Source organism: Alternaria ventricosa, assembly GCF_023758065.1.
Source record: "Alternaria ventricosa strain BMP 2768 chromosome Unknown scaffold_11, whole genome shotgun sequence".
In the NCBI taxonomy this organism is placed as follows: Eukaryota; Fungi; Ascomycota; class Dothideomycetes; order Pleosporales; family Pleosporaceae; genus Alternaria; species Alternaria ventricosa.
Window position 1 is genome coordinate 532,747 of NW_026055691.1, and position 17,742 is coordinate 550,488.

Here is a 17,742-nt window from a genome sequence, read left to right on the forward strand (position 1 = left end):
TCGGATTTCAGAAGGTTGTAATGGCTGATATTGGTATGTTTTCGGACCAAGTACTCCCGAGCTGGGTGATGAGGGAGACCATGACAGGATTCTTGAGGAGGCAGTGGAGGCAGCTGAAGTCGATCGCGGTCTTTGCACATCTTCGCTTACTCCTGATGTAGAGTCGCCTGCAGTTTCGATGTTGGATAGGTACTGCGAGTATGCAGCAGGATGTTGGGATATAGAAAGTCGTGGGAGCTTCATGTTTGCATTGAAAGCCCCATTGTGGCCCGATGTGGACGGCCGGCTATCAATCTCATCTTGCCGGATGCGCTCGTCCGAAGTAGATGCCAAGTCCCGTACCCTCGCAGGTAGGGATGTGCGATTGCCGTGCGGTATGTTTGTTGGTGACCATGAAATGCCATCAGTAATAACATCTTGAGTACCCATGCGATTGGTATCCTGGTTGGAAGACGGTCCAGATAGTGTTTCATTGGGTAGCGGTGGTGATCGCGAAGAAAGCTTCCTCATAAGTCGAGCATCTCCAGCAGAAAACTTCATCGATGATGCTCTATTCACGTGCTCATCATTGAAGCGATGTTCGCCGTACTCTCGCCCTGTAGATCGCACTTGCGTATCCACTTGCACACGATCATACTCATGGTGCTCGCCATAGATCGCCTTTGCAGATTGTCGGTCGGTTCGCTCAGCTGGTTCGTAACGGTGAGCCAAAGAGGCATGGGGAAATCCGAACGGCGTTGGTTTTCGTGCAGGTTTGATGCGCCGCTCTTCTAACAAATCAAACCGATGCTCGCCGTAACCTCTATTATCTGAGCGACTTCTCTCGTGGTGAGCATCAAGTCGTGTTTGCTGACTTTGCGAGAATCGTGCCCTTGCCAATTCATCCTCAGTGTCGCTAGATGAGTCTTGTTTGCGGCGGTCATGATCCTTTGGGTGGTGCGAAGAGCTGGCGCGATACCGATCTTTGTCCCCATCATGCCTATGTCGACGCCTTCGCTCGTCATCAGAACGATACCCTCGGTTCGAGGAATTTTGTATTCGCTCACTGTCGCCCGAAGAGGTCTTGTGTCGCCTCCTGCGGGTTCGCTCTGCATCGGCGTCCTGGGGTGTGAGATGGTGGCCGTGTGAGTGGCGCTTCGAATCGCGCTGGGGACTGAACATCTTGGGCGGATCACGCGAAATGCGAAATACAGGGTTCTTTTGGCTTGAATCGATGCTTCTGTAGGTTTGTGGTTTGTGAGAGGCTCTCAGGTGGCATTGGGCCTTTACTTAGATCAGGCGCGAACTGCTGCCTTGGTGGGGTTGATGAGTGCCACGGCTGCTCAGCCTCCGGTCATCAGCCATAGTCAGCTCGCTTCAGCTGGCAGGGATTCGATTGCATAGCTGACGGGAGCACACTGGGACATAATGCGAGAACTACTGGGGAGTATCAGCCTCACGAGGTTGGTGCAGTGTTAAGGTGCACACTGCCATTCGCAAGGAAGCCGCCGCTGCGAACAGAAGTAGCGTGTTTTGCTGCTCAGAGTTATCTAGGCCATGGCTGCGTGATGTTCGAGGCTGCGCTCGCGAAGATATGTACCTTAAAGAACAGGAGATGTCGAGCGGATGGAAGCACCTATTGTATGTTCTTGAACGGCCCTTCTCCTACCTACAGTCCATGCTCAATGTGGGTCTGGCTGCGTCGTCATCGGCCCGCCGAATCGCCTGCGACCATCGTCGCGCTTCTCGCATGTCCCCTTATCGATAAGTGACGATGTCAAGACATGCCTACAATACTTGCCACTACCTTTCATGCCGACTTACATCTTCGCACTCGGGTGTAATGCGCGTCTCTCTGCCACGTTTCCCAACTGTGCACCAATTGCCGCGATCCGGCGGCCGCCTTGGCCCCGCACTTTCGCGTACGCTCCTCAATCCAGCCTAGTCCGAGATCCTCCAGGAACGGTCAACAAAAGAACCGCCGCGACTGCGAAGCGGAAACAACCCATCTCACAAGGATTCGTGGGTCGTGACATGATGTACGGAAGTGCGATTGCTCCGACAACTCCGATAATAGTGGAGTTGAACAGGCCTTCATGGTAACCTCGCAAATGCCTCGCCTCGCGATCCATCCCCGAAGCGACATAGCCATGGTAAACTAGGCGTTCTAGCTGGGTATATGCTCTTGTATAATCGATACACTCGGAAAGCCCTCGGTGGTGGCGTCCGGCTGGAATGCTGGCTTATGCATTCTACCGAGAAGCCCCGTGGAATGCACGCTCGTGGCAGTTAGATCCAACAGGGCATTTAAATGAACTTATCGCTCCTTCCAACAGCCTTGGGTTGAATGACTGAGATAGCGATATAAGAAGGTACTATTCACTCCTCGATACCTCCGGTGCACCTCCATCACCACATACAAGCACTTACACCTTCTTTACCATCTACAACTCCTTCATATTGTACCAAAGCAGTATTAATATTTATCGCGCTGCGAAAACTTCCAAAATGGTACTCCCCTACTTCACCGCCCTCGTCTTCGGCACCATGCTCCCGGGCCTCAACCTAACCCAATACGCCGACCACTACGACAACGTCCACATCCCACTCGTCAAGTCGCTCACGGGCTCAAACTTCCCCGTCATCCACACACGATACTACGTTGGCGGCAACCCTGCCTTTGTAAACGCCAGCTCCCCCGTCGACTACGACTCCATGGCGACCATGCAATTTCGAGACATGACGCATGCGTTGACGTTCATGAGCATTATTAGCGCGCCGGAGGCGGCGAAGAAGATTGCGGAGGACGAGCATTTGTTTATGGCGTGTGCACCGAGGACGGTGATTGTGGGGACGGATGGGAGTGTGACAGGGCCGTAGCGGGTGTGGAATAAACGTGAATGGCGTATCGTGGCCATGTTTAGGATTTAGAATACTGAAGCATTACCACCATAAGGGTCAGGGCAAGATACGCTGACGTGAAGACGTGAGACCACAAAGTGTTCCTTAGCCAAGGATTATAGTCTCCGGCTGGAAGTGGTCCCACCAGCAGAAGTCTGTTATCGCAGCAGACGGAATTTCTGTTTCTGCGTAATAAGGTCTTCTGAACTGTCGTCCAAAGATACGGTTGAACTTGTTCACGAGACCAAAGGTTGGATCGTCACGGTCATAACACTCGCCAAAATTTGCGGGCAGTCGAGTGATACCTATTCGTTCGTGATGGTTTCCGTGTTGCTCAAGTATGAGAACATGAGCGTGCAACTCGTCCACGGTGGATTTGGTAAATTCTGCCCCGGGCAGTAGAACACACTTCAACGTTTTGTTTCCCTTGTCCGGAGCCACGTCCCAGTACACCTCCGCAATAGCATTCCATCCATTACCCAGTGAAAACTCAATCACTTGAAGGTCATGTCCGTTATACCACCTGCTCCGAGTTAAGAGCTGGAAATTGCACATTGCGGTTCGTGCTTCTACTTTGAGGTACTGCGAGAGTTCTTCTGGTGTGGAATTGTCGGGGTTGGCTGGAGCATATAGCTCGTGGAAATCCTTATTGGACTTTACTTGTACAATTTTTGCTTCCGGTGAGACGTAGGTTGGCAGGCGGCGTCTGTTCGGCCAGTACCAGTGGATTAGGGTTTTCCATCCGAGGGGCGACCAACTGGGGAATCCTTTGCGGCGTATGCTTGGCTTGTAGTGGTGCCACAATAATGCTATGTCGATATCCCGCCTAACACTGCGGCTAGTTGAGAGAAAGTCCTTTAAACTAGGTGAGTAGTCTGCCGAGGAGCGTTTCCAAGGGACTCCCCAGATGTGCTGAACACCGTATTTGGCGTAAGAGTTCAACGCACCAACTATGGCGTTGAGCGCATCTGCGTCGAAGGATAACTTGCGATGGCTGAATAGCGCCAATGCTTCCATTGACGCAATCAGTGTGTCAGCCGCCTCGAGTTGTGCGGTGCTGGCAAACCAGCCTGGCATTAGCAGGTGAGCGTCTTCGGAGGGGCCGCCGCCGCCATGGGGTCTATCTGCCTCGTAGTAGGAGTCTGTGCCACAAATGAAAACGACTTGTCTGTCGGTGAAAAAAAGACGCCGTTTTGAGAAGTAACACTCTTGGAAGGTCCTGAATGCATAGTCAGCTCGTTATGAGTATGGTGTGATGACCGGACGTCCTACCACGCTCGCGAAGCCCACGAAGATGCTTTCAACTTGTGTAGGTTCCAGCTGGGGCTTGTGTGAGGTAAATGGTATAACTGCACAGATCTCGTGGATGCGCGATGGGAGGAGAAGCCCCGAGAATGTGGCCGTACTCCAGGAAGCCCATGATTCGAGTCATGGCCAGCCGCAGCGAAGATGGTAAACTGCGCTGCTGCATATATATCTGCCATCTGCATAATCTGGTGTTGCTTCGCTTGTGCGTCGGACTGATCGATGCACTGAACATTTAGCAGACTCAATCAGGGACTGAAAGGCACTGAGGTCTACCTACATATCGATCGACCCAGAGGTATTTGTATCCCATTGATAAGGTAGTCTGAATAGCGTCTTCGACAGTTTGTGGGATTATCTCCCGGGTGTTGGTCGAGCCGACCTTCTTGTCTTCTTGGCCCCAGACATACGACAATGCTGCGTATCGACATGCATGCGGCACAGGAACGATCCTTCGATGCTCACAATCAATGACTTTTAAATCCTTCAGACCATCAATCGGTCTCGGGCGACACTGGTGGTCATGTTTTTCGATGCAGACATCCAGCCAAGACTTCAAGAGAGCAACGTTAACGCCAGCTGGAAATAGAGTTTGGCCAGGGTCTAGCAACGGCTTCTTCACCGTTGGTAGATCTTTAGGGAATGCATATCCAGAGAAGGCTTTCTCTAACACTTTTCGAGTCACCTGGGATGTTGGTTGGCAGGCAAGTACGACGCCACCGTAATGGTCGGCATGCTCGGACGCCAAATGTTCGACTTCGAGAAATGCTGACGGAAGATCCAAGCCCAAACCAGCGGCATAATAAGGAGTTATCGCGAAGCGTCGTCCATTCTCGGTACCCCGGATGCAATCTTTGAGAACCTTTGCGAAGAATCGGCAGATTCGACACTCTGTTTTTTGGTCAACTGTGCTTTTGTGAAACACTGGATCATACCAAACGCCGATTTCTGGTTCTATACGGATCTCTGGGCCAAACAGCGTGTCCCAAGGTATTTTGGAACACTCATAGCATATCCGATCGCTGCGCGTGATGTCGTTGTTGGCGCTGGAAACCATTGCTAACCAGTCGTTGACCGCTTCCATCGTGGATCTGGTGATGTTCAGTATCGTGATCTCTGTTGTTACACTGTTGGGTGAAACATGGCAGGTTTTCGAAAAGATGTTGTCGCTCAAGCGCTATGTGATGTGAAGAGATGATGGACAAGGCTGAGAATAGAGGGGTAGGAGGCAGCAACCATGTAGCTGTGCCACCCGAATGCAGCACGACTTCTCGGCCCACGTCCAAGACCGAGCTCATGACCATATTCTCAACCCTGGTGGGCGTCAAGCTGTCGCGAGTAGACTCGTTGCCGGTACGCCATCTCATTGTAACTCTTAGTTACCCACGACGCCGAACTAGTGAGTCTATCTGTTCATAAACCGAAGCATTGGCGAACGAGCTTTCTCGAGCCCCACTCAGTGCTGGGGCCCCGGTGGCTTGTCACCCTGCGCAGTGGGGGAGATTCGCTTGCGATGTAACGAGATGACGGCTGTCTGTGATCGGGCTGTGGCACAAGGGTCGCAGGTTGGGCAGCGGCTGCCTAGCAAGAAGTCTAGATAGAGAATCAGCCATCGTATCTTTGTATTGGAATGTCACCTCACTGTAAGATTGCGTAGCAGTAAGCAATAAAGTTGAGGCCAAGATGGTTCACTGGCAAGGAATTGCCTTGACCCACTTCCGAACCTCCCGGGGCTGCTCCTGCCACACCAGCTAGCACGTGTGAACAGAAGGACCCAAGATACAAACGGTTAGCTCGCCGGAATCGCATCGTGAGAGCTGCTGGCTACTCCAAACCTCACACATGCCCATGAAAGAATAGGATAAGCTGCACGCAAGATGTCTCTCATTTTGCCTCTCCTTCCTCACATCCCCATCCATCGCGCTATCTCCCTCTCCCCGCATTTCATCCAATTGTGTATATCATCCAGAACCCTCCATGACGCAAGGCAAGCAATCCAACACCCCCCTATCCAAACATATCAAACATCTTTGCGATAGATCCAAAGTCTCGAAAGAAACACAAATCCAGTAAAAATATCCCGCGCCTGCCGTCATGCACTTCATTGCTCCGCAGAACGCCCAACAACGCCAGTTAGACTGCTCTTTGGAAGCCGTGAAAACCTTTTGCAACGCCGAAAGTGGGGGAATAGAGAATAGTAGCCTTGAGAGAGCTACGGGGGAGAACAACGGTTGTTGTGAAAGAAGAAAACCAAGAGCAATTAAATAGAAGCGAAGTGAACTGAGGTGAAGATGGCCGGTTCCGTTGCTTATCCGTTACTACGCTGTCGTGACTCTGAGCTCCAGAAACTTGGGGTTGGGGTTTTTTTCGATTGCGTCCTGTAGCTCTTTGTCATCTCTAATCGGGTGGGGGAATTCTATTATGTCGTCCCCGTCGTCCCCATCGTCCTCGTACCCGTATTCGATCCAATGGATCCAAAGCTGCTTATGTGGCTCACCGGGGCACTCCAATTCTATTCTCCCAACAAGCTTCTTGTAGAGGTCGGCGAACTTGTGCGAATTGATACGTATGACGACGCAATCGTTTTTTCCGATCCAGGCCTTGATCTTGAGACCAGAAGACGTGCCTGTGCTGGTGGCGGTGGAGGAGGAGGAGTGGGTGTGATTCATGGGTGGGGGATTCAGATTCGATGAGTATGCCTGCGAGGCCGTAGATTGACCGCGCTGATGAGAGGGATAGTTGGAGCCAGTTGAATAGGGTGTGACGGGTGTTGTGGCCTGCAACTGATCTGCGGACGACTGCCTGCTCGTCCCGTGTGAGGGGTTCGATGACTGGTGTGATTGTTGCGAAAGGCGGTACTCTTCCGCATCGACGATGTCGGGGTCTATCTCGTAGTCGCCCTGTCTTGGCGCGAAAAAGCCCTTGACGAGGTGACCTTGTGTGATGTGCGATCCTAGCTTGAGGAGGTTCTTTATGTATTCGTCGAGGTTGGCGCGGCGCCCGTTGGAAATGTTGTCGGTTACGTAGGTGACAGGCCCAGGCATGAAGGGCAGTGTTCGCTCGCCGGAGCCACTTGTGCCCGCTTCGACTGGGTACGTTGCTATCAGCTGTATCTGCAGGTCGTAAAAGTCCTGGTACAGTCGCTGCAACTCCCAGTGCCGGCCGTCCTCCATCTGGCACTCGATGATGAACCAAAAGATATCGTCGGCGAAGCAGTAGCGTGGCACGCATGCCCTCAAGGGTGCAAGCAGGTTGTCGGATGTGCGGTATTGGTTTCTTGGCTGTTGCGCCACGGAGCCGTTGCGTGAGTGGGAGACCTGTACGCTGTCAGCCGAGAAAAGCACACCAGCATGTAGACGACTTACCGAGCCAGCCTTGTTGTGCCCGCCGTTGCTCCGAACGCTCATGCGCTCCATGCCCTGCTGCAGCGACTGTCCAGAATTCGTCTCGAGCTTTCCGAGCGGTATGCTGCCGTTCTTGTAGTCGGCCGCCATCTTCTTCCACTCTTCGACCTTGGGGACGCCCGCGGCTGTGACTGCTGCCTGTGTGTCGGCGACGGCCTGACCAGTCGTCATGTCGCGGATTTCGATGAAGGATACGGGGATGAGGCCAGGACCGCCGAGTCGCGTTATCGGCTTTGCGACAAACCATTCGGGGTTCGACTGTGCGATGACGATGATAGCCTCGCCCTCCTTGGCCTCTAGCTCGTCCGGCCTCTCTGCCTTGAAGTCGTAGATGACGATGCCGTAGACCATGGCGCCACGGCCTCCTCCGCGCGACATGCGCATTTGCTGGGTCATGAAGTCCTGTGCCGAGGGCTGCGGGCTCGTGATGCGTTCTTGGTAGCCTGAGTCGTGGGGCTGTTGTTGCTGCGGTTGCTGCTGGTGTTGCGGCTGCTGGGGAGTGGAGGAGCGCGGCGCGGAGCCACCACTATCGCGCACTGTCTTGCCTACGCCCTCAAAGTAGGAAACGGGTACCAGTCCGCGGGTGCCGTGCAGGGGATTGCAGGCCTCGTACCAGTCGCTGTCGTCTTCGCGCCCAACAACGTGCAGAAAGTCGCCCTGGGAAAAACCAAGGTAGCCAGAATTTGGGCTCGGGTCGGCGGGCTTGTAGTCGTAGAGGGCTTTTATGACCTGAAATGAGATGGCTGTTAGCTTCGCGCTCATCTGCCCTATCGGGAAGCGGGTGCCGGGGAGCGCGCATCATGATATAGCGACATGTCGCGGCTTGCTCTGTCGTCGACACAGGCGCATGTTTGCTGCGCTGGCGCAGGCGCCCACACAATGCGCCAGTGTCGACAACACCAAACGCCTGCCCTGCCCTCATGCGCGCAGGCCTCGTGAAGAAGCAGAGTGGGGCCCAAGCACCCCAACGCTGATCTACGTACCTTTTTTGGCGGGACAATGGCTATAGCGTCCTTGGGCGGGATGGAAATGTGGTGCGGGCGGTTGTCCTTCTCACTCTTCATACTCCTGCGGAACTAGAGCAGCACCGTTAGCACGTACGTATGCGGAGCGTGACTCGACGGGCGCAGCGGCGGCCGTGGCGGCAAAAGCAAGCAGGCAACGCACCTTCATCGTGCAGAGTGAACGCAACCTTGCGCGGCAGCAGACGGGGAAGCAGAGGAAAGGTCAGGAGACGAGCGCTCGACGGGGAACTCGGGGGTCCTGCTACTGTGACTGTCGCCCGGGAATGCGGCGTGTGCGTGCGGGGGCGAGTACGCGGCGGAGGAGGGTGAATTTGAATCGTGCACCGGCCCTCAGAGACAATGGTGAGGCTACTTAGATAGGCGGCCAACGTCGTCGTCGTCAGGTACTGCCAGAGGCGCAGTCACTAGAGGAACAAGAAATGAGTGGGTGCTTTCACGCCGCGAGGGATCCCAGCCCTGCCAGCTGCAACCACTTGGCGATTCGTCTCTCGCGTCACACTCTATGCCTGGCACGCTTCGGAACAAACGAGCTGCGGCGGGTAGCGCAAGGCGGCGAATCCCCTCGACCTTTGTTTGTGTGCGCTGACTTGCTCCCGGCCAGGAATGTGGAATCTCTACTAAAATACAATTATGCCCGACCCGGTGGAGCATCCCACACCATCAGCCTGCCAAACGCCTAGCTGCAGGTCCACCACATTTCCGCCTCTGTCACCGCACACCGGTGCAGCCCCCAACATCCGCGCTGCATTTATGCCTTCGCGACCAATCACCCACCGTGCTAGCCCACAATGCTAATGCCTACGTTGGCCGTGTCATCATTTCCACATGCAAACCCAATCTCGACGCCCCTCTCCTGTCAGTCATCCATACTCCTCTTCAAATGTTATCCTCATGGTTGATGCTTGACGCGGCCCGACTGAAACATTCTCGCCCTGCGTGGCGTCGTAGTCTCCCGTAATCCTCACCACGCGGTTCACACGCGCTCGCACTCTCAACACAAACTTCGTGAACCAATGCATTGACGACTATACGAACACCCTGAATACTTCCAGCGGGTGTGACTAGCGCCAACTGCCGCTGAACAACTGCACCCTACCCAATCACAGCCTCGAACCCCTCTTCCGCCGTCTCATTGGCTCACTCAGAGCGCCTCTAGCCAATCGTCCAAAAGGAGCAGACCCAGCCACAGCCCAGACAATGCATACTCCAAGACCCAGCAGTCGTCACCTGATGGCCCACGATGTGACCACATTGTCGTTCGATCTTCGCACATCCGTGGAGCATGCCGTCGTAATGCCCGTCTTCCCAACCCCACGTGCACTCGGACGCACCCGAGCCGAACTCTCTGTGACACAGGGACCACCACAACCGAGCCAGTGGGCTCACATCCTACATAGCCATCTAGACCAAGTCCACTCTATCCCATTTTGTTTTCCAACCCACTTCCTTCATGCACGCCAATGACGTACCGTAAGTTTACCAAAATCCATTTTGGTAGGTGATGAACAACATCTGAGACGTTGCATGTATGAGAAGCACACTAGAAGATTCCGCGCATCCAACGCATGAGGCGGAAACCCCATGTTCCGACTACTGACATCGGGAAAGAAGCAATCGATACCGGAAGGTCGCAGTTCGAGACACGCGTGACGTGCCATGTGGCGCAGGGTATCGTGGTGAATTAGTGCAAATGAATAACTCGGAATCGGGATAATGATACTGTAGAAGATGAAAAGAAGTTTGTGCTGGCTCCGGTGTCGATTCATATTTGGCCCTTGATGTCTACTTTGCTGAATGCGGCGGCACGCAGGCTTTCGAATTGAGATGCGGCTTCTCGGATCCTGACACGATATTGACCATCGCCTTTGTCTTCAATGACGTTCTGTGCACCGTGGGTTTCGAGGAATTCACGGCATATCTCATCGTTGTCGAAACCAAGTTCGTCAGTGAGGAAGCGGAGTGTGACATTTACATATCTACAGCTTGTTAGTAAAAGACCTGCACGATTCGGAATCCGTATACATACCCTCTGGACATATTAGCTAGAGCATTGAGGCGCTCACGCTCGACGAACATGTCCATGAGATAAGCGCCCATGTTCTCTGCTTCGAGGTACAGTCTGAAAAACTTATGATAATTGCCAAGGGCAAGCGAAGACCGAACGTCCAGAGCATGCTTGATCCATGGGTGGGATTTGTCTGCGAGGGTTAATTCTGCCAACATGTCGTTCATGTCGGTCTTGTTGCACGTATATACGAAGTAGAGAATGCGATACGCCTTGAACTCAGCCGGGTTGCCTCCCAAGTTCTGCGCATACAGTGCCTTCAGCTGCGTCTGGCACTGGTTATACTCACCCAAATCCCCCTTTTCTAATGATATCCGGGCGTGGATCTCATACACCTTGACGGTAAAGGCGTTCTTGATGTGCTGAACAGTAAGATCCTGGCGGAGTGACTTGAATTGATTACAGATGTAGTTGTAGTTCTTTTCCGCCTTCCACTTCTCCACAAGCATGGCCAAGGTCTTCTTGAGCACATGGAGCGGTCGGACGGTTTCAGCTTTGGGCGGGGCAGTAAGGCGGAAGTAGCTTTTCTCGAGATTTTCGTTCGTTCCAACGACAGGTCCAGTGGGCATTTCGTCTTCATCCTTACGCGATGAGCCCCATGGGGGCGTCGTCTTGGTGCCATTGTTGCCGAGCTGGAAGCGCTGTCGTCGCTTGTCAAGCTCAGCCTGGTCAAACTTACTTGCGGCATCCGAGAGGGCGTTCTTCTTCTGGCGCTTTTCGTTGTGTCCGTCGGCAAAGGTCATACGAGATGCTAGGTTAGTTTTGCGCCACGGTGGAACATTGGCTTGTGTTTGCTCGACTTTTGCATCCTCAGCGTCGTGGGCATTGCGTTTCTTTGATTGCGTTGGAGATGTGTTAGTGTGTGCGGCTGAGCCATTCATGTATGCAGGGTGTATGCCGTTGGGAACAGCAGTAGCAGGCATTCCAAGAGCCGCCGCCCTTCGTTCCTCCATAAGAAGCTCTTGGGGAAGAGGGAATGTAGGCCAATGAACAGTGTCGTGCGAGTTGCGCTCGGCGAACCAACCGATGGTTGTCTTTAAACGCGCCTGCATGTCTGCTTGGGAGATGCCTGGGATGGCGTTTTGCGGATCGAAAGCACGCCTAACGTATTCGCGGACGGCGGGAGGCCACTCGACCTTCTTCTTCGGAGCTTCGGGGGCCATGACTGGCTGCTGGAGTGTGTGAGCGTGGATTGGGACTCTCGTATAAGTGAGGAGACTAACAGGCGCGGGCGCTGGTTGGAGTGTGGTGCGTGGGTTGACTGCGTTATACGCGGGTGACTGCATTGGCCGGGACCAGGCTACAGTGGCAGAGGGCAACGACATAAGCAGGCAAGCAAATCAAAAGAAGTGAAAACCAGGTTGACTGTTGTGTGAGTAGGTAAAGGCGAGAAAAAGAGATGTGGGAGAGATGACGCGGGGATGGATCTATTGTTGTGGAGGTGAGAGTGAAGCGACGGCCCGCTCGACTGATTTGCGTCGCAGTGGTCGCGCTTTGCTTGGCGACGACTAGCGTGGGTCTAGCCGCAAGCAAGCTAGCCCTGGCCAATGACGACTGCTGGGGCCGGGCCTGGTGAATGCAGGCGGGACCGGGTCGTCGTCGTTTCGACCCAATGCGATGGACGTACCTCGCATTTTCCAACTTGCGAATGGTCTGAATGTTCCTGCATCAACTCGACCTCACAACCGCACTGCGCCCGTCGCTCCTGCCGGAGGAGACGCTGCTTTTCGTCCAAGACGCCGTAGGGCTCTATGAGGGGTACGCGCATGTTCCCCAGGGCTCTTATACGCTGCTGACAGGCACATAGGAAATTCAAGATCCCTCAGTACCAGAATGGCCAGTCATACTTGACCTCGCATCGCGTCTGCTATGTCGATCATAGCGAGCCGCGCAGGAACTCTGTCGCTATCTTCCTCAAGGACGTCGAGAAACCAGAATTCTACGTATGCATCCCTCTACGTGCAAAGTAGAGGCACACGATACTAACGACATACAGGCCGGCTTCCTCAAGTCGTCGCCCAAGATCACATTATATCCAAAGCCCCTGAAGCAGTTGACGCGTGGCGCGTCCGTTCCCTCGCATCCTCAGGCCACCTCGTCGTTAACTCCTCCGCGACACAGTAGTCCGGCACCACCGCCCCCAGCGAGCGCGACCTGGGTGTGTCCTATCTGCTCTTTCTCGAACCCGGTCCCGTCCAACTTCGACCCCGCGCTCGCATCACGTACACCCATACCGCCTTGTCTAGCATGTGGAATTAAGCCGCCGACCGTGCATGTAGTCAAGGCAGCCATAGCAGCCATCTCAAACAGACCAGCGCCTGGGCCACCTCCCAAAGATACAAAGGGTAGCGTTCCTGCTCCCGCAAGCGTAGGAGGAACGTCGTCATGCCCGAGATGTACCTACCAGAATCATCCTTCTCTGCTCAACTGCGAGATATGTGGTGCATCCTTGACAACAGCCATAGATAAGAGGTTGGACATGCTTCAAGAACCTACTAGACCGCAATCTCCAGGTCCGACCTTGTCTTCACCTTTGCAGTCCGAGTCTGTCGAATGCATCAAGATATCTTTCCGCGCCGGTGGAGGACCGATATTTTTCGAGCGCCTGAAGAACGCATTAGTCCAGCGCAAGTGGCTGCTTCAAAGCGCCCCACCGATTCCCAAGCCACGGCCGTCTTCCGGTAATTTTAACGACAGCTACACAGCCAACTCTGACGCTTCATCAACGGAGGTTGAACGACCTCGCGTGGTCGGCATTGCGGGGCTGGAGCGAAGAGGCCTGGAGCAGAGACAGAACAACGAGGCTATGATTGGGAGCGCTTTCGAAGACCTCGATGCGCTTATGACTTCCGCGAAAGAGATCATAGCACTGGCAGAACAGTTTGCATCACAGGCCAATCTGGGGACTAACGGCAGCTCGGAAGCCAACGCTTTAGCATCTCAGTCCGCTTCCGCACTCGGCCTAGTGACAACAAAAGACATGCTCGGTACAGGGTCTGGGTCTGAGTCGCTATACGTATCGGAGCTGTCAAGAAACTTGGCAGAATGGCTCACAGACGACACTCGAGGTATACTCAGGAAAGAGGGCGGTATCATGACCTTGGTAGATTTATGGGCTGTTTTCAACCGCGCAAGAGGTGGTGTCGAGCTTGTAAGCCCTGCCGACTTTGAAAAGGCAGCTCGAATGTGGGATACATTGAAACTTCCCGTGCGCCTCCGTCAGTTCAAGAGCGGGTTGCTCGTCGTACAAGGACGCGATCGCACCGATGAGAAGACTATTACGAGTCTGCTGGCATGGCTCAAGACGCTACATCAAGCACCACCAAGCATGGAAGTCACCTGGGATTGGCAAACATTTGGCAGGGGGGTCACTGCTCAAGAAACAGCAGAGCGATTCGGCTGGAGCGTTGGAGTCGCGACGGAAGAGTTGGAGATGGCTGAAGAAGCCGGCGCACTGTGTCGTGAGCAGGGTATTGACGGGTTCAGATTTTGGGAGAACTGGCTGGTCAATATGCCAGAAGTTACTGCCGGTGTCTGATCATTTATTCAGAAGGGCAGTCGTTCGTATCTCATGGAAAGAAACATCTAAACCCCTAGCTGACACTGACTATGACAGTGACTCCAATAAGACGTCTTATATAGTCTCGAAGACTCCTCTTGCATCATGCTCGTGAGCTGAAAAGTCCCAGCCTTTCCGCGCTGATGTCGGCGACTTATTGATTGAAAACCATTTCGAAGACTCAAGTGCAAATACCTGCGAGTGTACTGCATCACCAAGTTGCATGTGTGAGCATCATCACACGACCGCTCGAGCAAACCAATGCCGGCGTACCCCCAAAGACAGGCAAATCGGAATTGCTCACACCGATCTCAATGCAATTAGGCATCAGCCGCGGGAGTGCCCGCGACGGTGACCGCGTATCCACCGCTGCTTGAGGCAGGGTCCAAGCTCAACCTGTATCACGCCCACGCACCCCGCAACATCGGACCTCACTCTTGCAACATCTCTCCTGCATCCACCGACCTTTCATCAACCCCCAACCACCAATGACGCCACCTGTACCCGTCAAGTAAGTACTGCTGAATGTTGCGATCGACTATGATGTGTTATAGTAGCTAATGTACGTGAAATAGGGCCCGTAGATGGAACGCGAAGACAGTGCAGGCGGTCGACAGCAAAGGCGCAGGCAAGAGCGCTGGCATGAAACGAGCCATTGGCAATAGCAACTCCGAGCCCCCAAAAAAACGTCGAAATGCCCAGGCAGCTGCCACAGAAGACACGATCATTCCCGAAGCAGACAAGGTGACAAATGTGCCATGGGTGATAGATCCAGATCAGGTGTTTAGATTCCTCGACCTGCCAGGAGGTCAGTCATTGCTGTGCACCTGAAACCTAAACTTTACTGACTAAGCCTAGAACTACGCAACCGAATCTACGGAATGGCGATCGAATGGAGCTTCCGCTGCTTCCCTATGACCCATGAAAAGCCAAAGAAATCCAGACGCAGAAAAGCAGTTGAGGAAAAAGCTGCCCCCATCACCCAAGCGAGACCGCTTCCTTACATCAGCTTGACACAAGTTTGCTCACTGATTCGTACTGAGTTCCGTCCTTTGTGGCTGTCTACTCATCAGTTCCCGCTCTTCGCACTAGAAGGATACTTCAAAGCGTTCTTTCCAGTGTTACGTGGAGGTTCACGATTAAGCGAAGACGTTCGGAAACGCATCAAGAGCTATTCCAAAACGACCGGCACCCTGCGTCTCTGGGTCAGAATGGACTGTTTGAAACACGTTGATGTCCTCCCACTTCTCAAGTTCAGACACCGGTTCCCCGAGTACACCATAACGCCCCGACCTGCACCATTCAATGTCGACACGCTCACCATGGACTCGTTCACGGCTTTCATGAACACCAGCCATGCGACCTGGGTCAGGTACATCAAGCAACACCGCATTACACAGATCAAGTTGCAAGTTAGCCGTTATACGGTCGGACCCTCCAACTTGCCCATGCGTATCGTTCTTAAAGAGAAAGACGCGCTTGGCTGGATGGGATCAGGTCTAATTAGCCAGTCCCACCTCGTGGAAGAGTACAAGGAATTTCTGGGACTCGATCCAACTTGGGGTGTTACTTTGGCCGTGGATTACTCATGAAGGGCCAGTTGCGCGCGATGAGCAACAGAGGTGCCCGAAACCTCGGAATACTTCTGTTACGGCGTGTGGAGGAAGTGTAGGGTACACTTATCGATCTTTACGTGGTACGGCGGCCATGTCTCCTTTTGTTCTGAGACATGGTTTCACGTATGGCCGGTAGGCCTTTCCGTCATAGAACTACTAGTCGGCATTACTCCACTCTACTTTAACAGCCAAAGGTCTACAATTGAGACGGCGAGGAAAGCATGAAAGAATACATTCAATTATGAAAGATAGTCTAGATGCATACATCGTGTACCATGAAAAGATACGACTGATCTGCAGGAATGCCGGTCGTGCAGCTGCTCAGCTAGTGACATGTCATAGCGCGTGACGTCATACCGAAACTCCTACCAACACATGCCACGAACCTTAAACAGCATGTATACTTCCGCATTCAACCACTCCATGACTACGACTGCATCTTCAAGACCACTTTAGAAGGGTTATCTGGGAATGTTAGGAGTCATTTCGATGCCAAAGTGGAGGATACTCACCCCCAAGAAGATCCGCAAAGACCCCTCCTTCGTCTACCATCAGAGGCGCGTCTGCATGTATTTAGTATGAGCATGGTCACATCACCGCAATACACATACTGGAAAACTTTAGTTGGTACGAGTCACCATCCTGGCTTGCAGTAACTTTATGCACTGGCATATCGGTGTCTGCCTTGAACCACCACACTTGCTTTGGAAGGAAGCTACGGTCTTCTACCATGGCTCGTCCAAGAATGTGACCGTCGCACTGCAGACGGCTACCCTTGAGTTCAAAGACGGCTGCGTCCGTGCCTGTTTTCGCATGCGTCTTGTCTTCGGCGTTGCCGTCGACCTTGGCGATGGGGCTGCCATCGATTTCGATGGTGAAAGGGGCGGGGAGGCTATCCATTTCTTTTGACGAGAAGATATGGAATGATATCAGGATCAGAGAGAATAATCCAAATGCCCACAAGAGGTTGCGACGACCTTTCGAATCAGCTGGCATTCGTTCTGGATGTGGTGGGTATTGCAGTGCAGAGAGTTGAGATGGTGTCAGGAGTATTAGTAGCAGCTGCGCCACGCATGGTGTGCAGGCAAGGCAACAGTCGAAGTACCTTGCATATGACGCAGACTTCGGATGAGGCTGAAGGCACTGCGCTAGTATGTCTGCATTGCGTTACCTGGCATTCATGCTCGGCGCATCAAGAAACACGTTGACGAGAGCAATTTACGTATACAATGGCCTTATCGAAGCAGAGTGTTGTTGAATATGGTACCGAGGCTGGACGCGGACGCGGCCGGGCGCTGAACACAACGTTTCGACCGCCATTGTTTCTCGACCACTTCACATGCGGTGAACCACCGGCAAGCACTGGAGATCTCCATACCAGCCATACTATGTGCAGGTTTCAGCGCCGTTGTGTAGATCGATACTACCTCCGGCAGTCTGCCGGCTCACGCGCTCGTCGCCAAGACATTAAAGCTCCGCCCTACCAATAGCTCCTCCATCTCCTGCCTTTCCTGGCCCAGAGCCGGTGTCAACCAACGAACGCCATAATGCGACATCCTGAATGCTCGCCATCTCCGACGTCGCAATGTGCATGCCGGGGCCAAGTGCGCGAGTGTTTTGCTAGCAGCCCATGCGGACCTATCCGTTGTGGCAGGTCAATCCTCCTGCCTTTTCCCCACTGGCGTACTAGTCACGCCTAACCTAACATCAACACACTATTCGTCCCCCGACAAAATGGCACAAATCACGTACGATGCCGATCATGTAGGGCAATATACACAGCCTGCATCGTGGTTCGCCTACCACGAGATGTTACAGGAACCTGGTCGGCGCTTGTGTCGGTATGCACACCACATGTGGCAAAATCTCTTGCCTCTTCAGGAGACAA

The 17,742-nt window shown here is 53.5% G+C and overlaps 6 protein-coding genes across 6 annotated transcripts; 3 read left to right on the forward strand and 3 right to left on the reverse strand.

The window, feature by feature from the left end:
- Nucleotides 1-2,487: 2,487 nt before the first annotated feature.
- Nucleotides 2,488-2,859, forward strand: J4E93_006671 (uncharacterized protein; the record flags this gene model as incomplete). The annotated part of the gene is made up of 1 exon (XM_049344582.1): nt 2,488-2,859. The coding sequence occupies one exon, from the start codon at nt 2,488-2,490 to the stop codon at nt 2,857-2,859; it is 372 nt and encodes a 123-aa protein (XP_049198236.1).
- Nucleotides 2,860-6,503: 3,644 nt separating this feature from the next.
- On the reverse strand, nt 6,504-8,762 carry J4E93_006672 (uncharacterized protein; the record flags this gene model as incomplete). Its single annotated transcript, XM_049344583.1, has 4 exons — nt 6,504-7,502; nt 7,551-8,318; nt 8,573-8,665; nt 8,757-8,762. The coding sequence occupies 4 exons, from the start codon at nt 8,760-8,762 to the stop codon at nt 6,504-6,506; spliced, it is 1,866 nt and encodes a 621-aa protein (XP_049198237.1).
- A 1,614-nt stretch (nt 8,763-10,376) lies between these two features.
- J4E93_006673 (uncharacterized protein) lies at nt 10,377-11,842 on the reverse strand (the record flags this gene model as incomplete). Its single annotated transcript, XM_049344584.1, has 2 exons — nt 10,377-10,590; nt 10,641-11,842. 2 exons carry the CDS (start codon nt 11,840-11,842, stop codon nt 10,377-10,379), a joined length of 1,416 nt encoding a protein of 471 aa, XP_049198238.1.
- Nucleotides 11,843-12,336: 494 nt separating this feature from the next.
- J4E93_006674 (uncharacterized protein) lies at nt 12,337-14,217 on the forward strand (the record flags this gene model as incomplete). The annotated part of the gene is made up of 3 exons (XM_049344585.1): nt 12,337-12,437; nt 12,487-12,622; nt 12,676-14,217. The coding sequence occupies 3 exons, from the start codon at nt 12,337-12,339 to the stop codon at nt 14,215-14,217; spliced, it is 1,779 nt and encodes a 592-aa protein (XP_049198239.1).
- A 509-nt stretch (nt 14,218-14,726) lies between these two features.
- On the forward strand, nt 14,727-15,830 carry J4E93_006675 (uncharacterized protein; the record flags this gene model as incomplete). Its single annotated transcript, XM_049344586.1, has 3 exons — nt 14,727-14,749; nt 14,823-15,046; nt 15,097-15,830. The coding sequence occupies 3 exons, from the start codon at nt 14,727-14,729 to the stop codon at nt 15,828-15,830; spliced, it is 981 nt and encodes a 326-aa protein (XP_049198240.1).
- Nucleotides 15,831-16,281: 451 nt separating this feature from the next.
- Nucleotides 16,282-16,850, reverse strand: J4E93_006676 (uncharacterized protein; the record flags this gene model as incomplete). Its single annotated transcript, XM_049344587.1, has 3 exons — nt 16,282-16,319; nt 16,367-16,417; nt 16,466-16,850. 3 exons carry the CDS (start codon nt 16,848-16,850, stop codon nt 16,282-16,284), a joined length of 474 nt encoding a protein of 157 aa, XP_049198241.1.
- Between the last annotated feature and the right edge of the window lie 892 nt (nt 16,851-17,742).